General features: G+C 34.9%; 1 protein-coding gene across 1 annotated transcript in view; it reads right to left on the bottom strand.

The window, feature by feature from the left end:
• BOLL (boule homolog, RNA binding protein) overlaps nucleotides 1–9357 on the bottom strand; it is a 39480-nt gene that overhangs the window by 8714 nt on the left and 21409 nt on the right. The window contains exons 6-7 of the mRNA XM_042783595.1: nucleotides 8109–8236; nucleotides 3184–3255 (exon numbers count right to left, since the gene is read on the bottom strand). Coding sequence (XP_042639529.1) covers nucleotides 3184–3255; nucleotides 8109–8236 — 200 coding nt within the window. The remainder of the gene's footprint in view (nucleotides 1–3183; nucleotides 3256–8108; nucleotides 8237–9357) is intronic.

The raw sequence follows: 9357 nt of genomic DNA, 5'->3' as shown, positions 1-9357 counted from the left end.
CATCATTCTCAAAATCCTACTATGCTTGAGCTCATTATTGCAGCCACTGTGCCAATTCATCTCACTGAGAAGTCTTCCTCTTTTTCACTTACTCTCTACTTTAACAAGCATCTTTTTCCAGGGACCAGTCCCTTCTGATAACATGACCAAAATACGTGAGATGAAGTCTTGCCATACTCGCTTCTCCGGAGCATTCCAGCTGTGCTTCTTCCAAGACAGATTTGGTAATTCTTCTGGTAGTCTAAGGTATATTTAATATTCTTTGCCAACAGCATAATTCAAATGCATCAATTTTTCTTCAGTCTTTGTTATTCACTGTCCAGCTTTTGCATGCACATGAGGCAACTAAAAATACCATGGCTTGGGTCAGGCATACCTTAGTGTTCAAAGTGACATCTTTACTCTTTAACACTTTAAAGAGGCCTTTTACAGCAGATTTGCCCAATGCATTATGTCATTCCAATTTCTTGACTGTTGTTTCCATGGGTGTTGGTTTTGGATGTAAACAAAATGAAGTCTATGACAATCTTATCTCTTTTTATCATTATGTTGCTTATGGTCCAGTTGTGAGGATTTTATTTTATATCAAGGTATAATCCATGCTGTAGGCTGTAGTCTTTGATCTTCATCAGTAAATGCTTCAAGTCCTCTACACTTTCAGCAAGCAAGGTAATGTTATCTGCTCCTGACCTTGTTTTGGCTGAAGATATCGAGCTTCTCCATCTCCTCTTGCCACAGATTTATCTTCTTGAGTTGACCTTTGAAATCTTCTCTTCAGCTCTTTTACATCATCATGTTTCATTCACTTTAGTTACTTTACATTCAAGAGCAAGTTTCAGAGTCTCTTCTGACATTCATTTTGTTCTTTTTCTTTCTTTTCTGTCTTTTGAATGACCTTTTGCTTTCTTCATATATAATATCCTTGATGTTGTCCCGCAACTCATCTGGTCTTTGGTAATTGGTGTTCACTGTATAAATCTATTCTTGAGATACTCCCTAAATTCATGGGGGAATATACTCAAGTTGTATGTTTATTAATTAATGAAGGATATGGACTCAATAAGGTACAAGCAGAAAGCAACTTTATTCTTGCCCCTTCCACTTTAAAAGCACTCTTTTGAGCTGTTCTTCCTTATCCTGGGATAAGAACTACTGCAGATCACCTTTTTTTGAGTGTGGCAGATTCCAAATGCCAACTCTCTAGTTAGGGCACTTTAATAGACTCTTTAGTGAACTCCTTGCTGGAAACTACAATACAATGGTCCCTCAGCCCTTGATTCCAGAAGTCTGCCTCACACAGTTTCTTTCTCTATTGGAGTCAACTTAAAGTTTTTGGGAAAAGGCTCTTCTGTGAGGTTCACATCTTGCTCTGGGGAAATATGGATGCTCAACTCACTCTCACTGTACCCTTTCTTATTTGGACTTCTAAATTAGGCAGAGGCCAGATCCAAGTCCCAACAGCCTCCCTAGTTCCAGGGGACAGATACAAAGTGCTCATAGTCATTCTCTGAGGTCCCCTTCACTTGGCTGAGGAGGAGCACTCTAACAACTCTCTTGTTAAAGGAAGCCTCTTTACCAATCTCCCTTATCAATGTCAGCTTCTTCTTTTATGAGCTCAAAGGTGGGCAATGAACTAAGGTCCTGAAACTAGTTAGAAAATTTTTTAGCCAGTCACGCTTAAATAGTTTGGTACTTATTGTTCTCAGTCTTTGTGGACTCTGCTGAAATTCTGAGACATCTCAGGAATAGTAATCTTAACATACATATTTTAAATAAATGTCATTACATTATTTTCCCTTTTAATAAGTGAAGGAAACACTTTAATTTTTACTTAGCATGGGGTTGTTGTTAGGAGCTGTTGAGTTGGCTCCCATTCAAGCGATCCCATGCACAACAGAATGAAACACTGCCGGGTCCTGTGCCAGCCTCACAATCCTTGCTATACTTGAGACCATCATTGCAGCCACTGTGTCAATCCATCTCATTGAGAGTCTTCCCCTTTTCATTGACCCTCTACTTTACCAAACATAATATCCTTCTCCAGGGACTGGTCCCTTCTGACAACATGACTAAAGTAGTGACATAAAGTCTGGCCATTCTTGCTTCTAAGGAGCATTCTGGCTATACTTCTTTCGGGACAGATTTGTTCATTCTTTGGCAGTCCATGGTAATTTTGCCAATACCACAATTCAAAGACATGGCATTAGAATTTAAAAATAACTGACTGCTTCAAAACCTAGTCTAATAGTAAAAAGAATTTTAGTGACCTTAATTAAACATTTCATGTGAATACATTTTAAAAGTCTGAAACTAAAGAAACAGAAATAACATGCTCTGCCACTATTCTAGAGGCAATATAAAAAAAAATTATTTGTGAATGCTAAAGACCAGAGGTTGGCAAATATTTTACACAAAGAATCAGCCAATAAATATTTTAGGCTTCAGGCCATAAAATCTTTGTTGCAACTACTCAACTCTGCCATTATAACACAAAAGCAGCCATTGGCAACATGTAAACAAATGTGGTTGTGTTCCAGTAAAACTTTATTTACAAAAAACAGGCTGCAGGTTGTTTTTAGACTGAAGGCCACAGTTTACTGACCCCTGCTATAGTCCTAAGTGGTTTGGCATTATAGTTCACTTTCTGCCAATTTCCTACTAGAAATAATGAAAAAAAGAGTATCAGTTAACTAAAAGAGGCTGTCACAGTATATAAGAAACCATAATATATTACTTATTTTAATACACATTTTATTGAATTTAATAAAACAGTAAGAAACTGATACAATTTTATCACTAACATTAAAAAAATCAGCCTGTGGTGCAAATACATTATCTTACTTTGGGTATTATTATTATAGACTTTTTAAATGAAAAAGTTAGGCGGTGGTGGTGGTGGGTGACCTCATTACATTTGGTGAAAGGAAGCAAATAGTCCATTTTTTTTGCATGACATTTTCTAGTTCCCTTATAAAAAAGGAAAACAAAAACAAAACCCAAACCCAAACCTGCTATCAAGGCTTAACTATCTCTTTTTAATTAATGGACTGTTTGCATGAGAAAGAATAAAGTGAAAATTACAAAATAACCCACCAAAAAAAAAAAAAACCCCACCAAATCAAACAAATAAATAAGCCCCCCTGAAAGTATAGAAGAGGACTTTAATATTAATTTAATATTTACCTGGTAATGATATGCAGGTTGCTGATACACTGGCTGAGCTACCATCACAGGGGAATTAGATACAGATCGTGACTATAAGAGGAAAGAAAAATAGGAAAATTATTTAAGGCATAAATTCCTTAAGTAACTCATAATAAAATTGATCCCAAATTGGTTTCCTAAATCCAGTCAGCTTCTAGGTTATGGTTAGAAAATTTATTTTTCTATTCTTACTGACTTTATTGAAAATACTTAGATCTAGTAGTAAAATCATCACAGTATCCTACTTCTAAGGGGTTTCATTTCCATAGTCATGCTGTAACAACCGTCAGAAAAGTTGCTTTTAGACTGAAATGTAATTATCATCTCCATATATTCGTAGGGCCTAAGGCTCTTGACTGCTAACCAGAAGGCTGGCAGTTCAAACCCACCAGCCACTCCTCGGAAGGAAGGCTGGGAAATCTACTTCCGTAGTGATACTGCCTTGGAAACCCAAGGAGGGGTCGCTATGAGTTGCGTCTGACTCGATGGCACATAACAGCAGCAACATATATTATAAAAACATAGTTCTGAATGAAAATTTAGAGGAAAATGACAGCTAGACTTAGGATGATACTGCCTATTTTCATCATGGAGAGCAGCAGTAGATATTTAATGTTTACAATAGCATTTAGGACTGAATGAATAATTACATCTGATTTTCTCACTACTGAATTTTTATCATCAACATTCTATTCCCTTATTATACATTTAATAAAATAAAATACATTATTTATTGAAACATTTGCAACTTCTGTTATTAGTTTATTAATTTGCCATTTAAATGAGAAACTCATCCCCAAAAACTTATAAATAATACATCTATGTCTGAAGAAGCACAAAGCACTTGATTATTCAAAGTAATAGAGTAAGTAACACAACAAAAACAGTAAGTAATCTAATCTGTTATTATATTAACACATTAAAAAGGAAACAACAATATAATCTCAGCAGATGCAGAAAAGGCATTTGTTAAAATAAATTTAATACTCTTTAATGGATAAAATCTCATGGCAAACAGAATAGAAAATAACTCCCTTAATTGATTTAGGGCAGTAATTCTCAACCAGGGGTGATTTTGTCCCCTTGGAAACATCTGGCAATGTTGAGAGACATTTCTGTTTGTCACAACTGTGGGGAATGCGCTGGCTTCGGATAGGGAGAAGCCAGAGACAGTGCTAAACATCCTAAATGCACAGGATAGCCTCCCCCAACAAATAATCATCCAGGCCAAAATGTTAATAGTGCTGAAATTGAGAAACCCTGGTTATCTTCAAAATCTGCTGTATACACACATACATACATATATATACACATATATATATTACACTTACCTACAGTAATAGATATCTTAATGGTGAATCACTGAACTTGTGACCCTTTTTAAGAACAAGACTAAGATGCAGCAAAGACTTTGCCAATGTGATAATTCAAGGTGAAAAGAAATGAGAAAATAAAAGAAATAGAAGTATACTGAATCATAAATGTTTAAATGAGAATTTGGCTGTTATAAAACCAATATACAAGTATCAACAGCATTACTATACACCACGCACAACCTATTAGGAAACGTAATTCACAAAAATATACTAATCATAAAAGCAACAAGAAATACAGGTACTTATAATAAATCCAGGGAGCTCTGGTAGTATAGTGGCTAAGGCACTTGACTGCTAACCAGAAGGCTGGCGGTTCAAACCCACCAGCCACTCCTCAGAAGGAAGATGGGGCAATCTACTTCCATAGTGATACTGCCTCGGAAACCCAAGGAGGGGTCGCTATGAGTCGAGTCTGACTCGATGGCACGTAACAACAACAACAACAACATAATAAATCCAACAAAAGTTGTGTCAAACTTTTTATAGAGAAGAAAGGTTTTTTTCTGATGAAAATAAAAGAAGACTTAAATAAATGAAGAGATATATCACATTCATGGATGGGAAGATTCAATATTGTAGATATATCCAAATGTCCCAAATTAATCTACATACTTAATGAAATTCTAATAAAGCACAACAAAGGCTTTTCATGGACATGAACAATCTGAATTATAAAATTTAAACTTATGAGCAAAGTCTTAAGGATAGACAAGACACTCATACAGAAGAACAAAGTTGGATGACTTGCCCTACTAGATGTTGAGGTTTATTATAAAGCCACAGTAATTAAAAGAGAATTGGACAAAGTTAGCAAGTATACCAATGGCGTAAAATAGAGAACCGAGAAAGAGACCTCCACACATGCACACTTGGTATTTGACAAAGTATCCTTTTTAAACAGTAGCAAAAAGGAAGAATAACCTCTAGATTTAAGATATAAATGGAAAAAGCAGAAATACTTTAGCATTTTAAAAATAAAATATAGGGGAATATATTCTTGTTTTAAGGGAGAATTTTTTAAACAAGACACTAAAAGCTGAAACAAAAGAGAACATATATCTGTCATATATCATATATCTGTCAACATTAGAACAAAGAGCTTGTGTATGACAAAATACATCATAAATAAAGTTAATGGACAAGATATTGGAAGAAGGTATTCATAATCGATAACATTCATATGATGAACTCAAGAAAAAGACCCCAGTAGAAAAATGGACAAAGAATATGAACAGGTAGTTGACAGAAGAAGAAATCCAAATGGGCAACAAATATATAAAAATACATTCAACCTTACCAGTTTTCAGGCACGCAAAAATTGAAACAAGATTCTTTTTCATATAACATTGACAAAAATGTAAATATCTGATATTTGTAAGGGTTGGCAAGGATTATAGAGAAATTAGAGTTCTTAAAAACTGCTGGCAAAAGCATAAACTGGTATACTTTGGAGAGCTATCTGACATCTAGTTAAAAACATCTGTTTCACTCTATGAATGTGAAATTCTAATTCTAGGCATATATCCTAGACCAAGGTACAATGGGGGAGCACAAAAATTTCGAAGGTTATAGGTATGAATAAGTTTAAGAGTATCAATTTTCAGACCCTAGACTTCACATGTACTCCTTCCTGATTTGATATGTGTCTGTGCATTCTTCTATTCCAAACTACTCTTTCACAATCACCCCTCTCCTTTATATTACAGAAAGGCATAGTTCTCATCCATTCTGAATCATGCTATAATGCTTTATTTTGGAATTTGAAAACCAGCAGGGCATCAGACAACTCAAGAAGGCAATTCCATTGAGAAACAGTACCAAGATAGTAATGCAAATAGAGTTTTTATAAGAAATATTGAAGGGGAGATGGTACCTTATTTTATCCAAAGGACAAACTAAATTATATGATGGTCAAAGGGATACATTTTAACTCACTTATTTGAATTCAAAAATAAAGTGAATTTTTCTAATGGTTGTATTTGGTTGACTAGTTTGGTCAACTGAGTTATAGAGCATACATTTACTATTATTAAAATATACAGCTATATTTAGTTTATGTAAGTTTTGATAAAATATAATTAAAACCAGTCTATAATATGTAATATTCCTAAACTATTTGAACTTATGATAAATTTCACTTAAGAATGAGTGAAAGATAAATAATTTTTTTTAAAAGAATTTAGAGGAAATGTAAGCAAAAAATTTTGAAGACCTAGACAAACTTGACCTAGACCATCTCTCACATGTACATAAAAGATGTGTATGTTCATAGTAGCTTTGATTGGGAAAAAAAAATAGGGAGAAACTTAAAATGTCCATCAATAAGGTAATATAAAAAATTGTAGAACATTTATACTATGGAATATTATTAAAAATTTAAGTAAGTGTTCAACCACTTGGAAGAAGATGTTTGCAGGAGATCCTGGATAGACAGGGAGAACAATGTGGAACAAAACTCAAAATCATTTTTGGGGAAAAAAAAAGTGGGGAACATGTTTGCTGGCCCGACGGAGCCTGGTGGAACCACTGAGACTATGGCCCCTAGCTGCCCTTCAGGTCTGGAATTGAAAGCACACCTATGGCTTCCAGCCAAACAATGTTGTTGTTGTTGTTATTTGCCATCAAGTCGGCCCCGACTCCTAGCGACCCCTCCTTGGGTTTCCAAGGCTTTTCACTACGGAAGTAGGATTGCCCAACCTTCCTTCCGAGGAGTGGCTGGTGGGTTTGAACCGCCAGCCTCCTGGTTAGCAGTCAAGTGCCTTAGGCACTATGATACCAGAGCTCCTAGCCAAACAATAGACAGGCATATAAGTTGAACATTTACCTGAGGTAGATACACTCCTTGGAGAGAACAAGCATGAGAGAAAGAAGGGCTGCTTATGCACAGGGAGACAGCTCAGGGAGTAGGAGTGCATGGAGTGATGGACATAGGGAAGAGGTAACTATCTGGAGGAGGTGGGAGGGGAGATGTTGCATTGTGGTAAATTGTGGTCAATGTCATGGGACAAAGCGTATGTTAACTGCTGTATGGAAGGTGCATTTGCTCTGTGAATTTTCACCCACATCACAATAAAAAGAAAAAAAAATTAAGTAAATGGACTAGATATACAAGGATAAACATAGTTTAATCTCAAAATGATACTGAGTAGAAAAGCAGATTATTTACACAGAGTTTAATAACCACTCAAAACAATACCATATATTGTTTAAGGATACACACATTTTTGGTAAAAACATAAAATGGACAGGAAAGATATTTTGATTACTTCTGAGGAAGAAGGAAAGGTAAAGGATTAGGGGTATGTAGACTTTACCTGTATTTGTCATATTTATCACTCTTTTAATTTACAATAATTAAATAAACAAAATATTGACATCACTAAATTTGGGAGTTAGATACATGGGTGTTATATTATAACTTATATTTGTCTGTGGCTAAAATATCTCAGAATAAAAACAAATATTAAAAAAAATTTGATAGTAATACCTGCATAAAAAAATGAAATCCTTCTAAAATGAATTACTTACAGGCCAAGGTGGTGGGACAGAAGTTACCTCTGGAGTATGAAAATAAGCAACACCATTATGGTAAGTGTAAGGATATCCAGTTGAAGTTGTTAGATACATTGTTCCAGCTGCTGGCATTATACTAGACCCTAAAGCAAAGAATGAAATATAGTGAAATGTTCAATTTAAGCTTTTAAAATGTCATTTTTGAACACCATTTGGAAAAATATTTGTCTTAACACACATATATAGCTAAAAATAAAAATGAAATATTACAAAAATATTTTTAAAATTTCACATAATAAAGTATTTTTGTATATTTTCAATTTCACTACCCTAGGGCGACTCGATGGCAAACAACAACAGGGCTTCACCTACCTTAAGGTGCACAAAAGGAAAGAAAGAAGCAAGATTAATCAGGTATAGTATACATTTACCTTACCAGTTCAGATTTTAATACTAATATAATGAGACATGGGAGCTCACATAACAACAACAACAATGAAACATACAGTTTAACAACTGAGATTATTATCAGTGATTATTTTTATAAATATGAATTATATAATTTAGAATTATGTGAAGACTGTAGACATTGTAGTGAAGTTCCTAAGACCTTTACACATTTTATTTGTAAAATGTCAAAGATGATAGAGGCAGTGAAGTTGGAGGACACTGTGCTTTCCTGAAGACATTTTGTAATGACTAATTCTTTGGGTCTACTGTCAGCAAGCATTCTTTCATACTGTGATTCTCTCATTTTCCCTTGCTACAATTGATAGCTTTGCAAACATGTTCACAAATCTTCAGTGGCTAGTTTTGGGTTTCCATCTGTTTTCCCAGGCCAACTTATGTACATCAATAAAATAAAATAATAATAATCTCTCTATATATTTGTCATGAAGGAGACTTTAAAGACCAGTCAGATTAAGTACTTGACCAACAAAGTTATACAAGTTACTGGAATTGGCAATGCTCCTTCCATTATACCAGTGCTTCTCAAAAATTAGCATGTGTAAGAATCACCTAGACAGCTTATCAAAATACAAATTCCTGGGCCCACCTCCAGATATTTTGATTCAATAAGTGTTGTTAGATGCCAATGAGTCAATTCAGACTCACAGCAGCTTTAAAACAGAACTAAAAGTTGCCCAGTCCTGCATCATTCTCACAATTGCTGCCGTTTGAGCCCACTGTTGCATCCTGGAGTGTAGCCTGAGAATTTGCATTTTGACGGATTTCAGGTAAACTGATGCTGTCTGCAAACCAC

This window comes from Orycteropus afer, unplaced genomic scaffold (assembly GCF_000298275.1).
Source record: "Orycteropus afer afer isolate SDZICR_OR568_19922 unplaced genomic scaffold, OryAfe1.0 scaffold00002, whole genome shotgun sequence".
NCBI classification, from domain to species: Eukaryota; Metazoa; Chordata; class Mammalia; order Tubulidentata; family Orycteropodidae; genus Orycteropus; species Orycteropus afer.
This window is presented reverse-complemented; position numbering and strand designations above follow the sequence as displayed.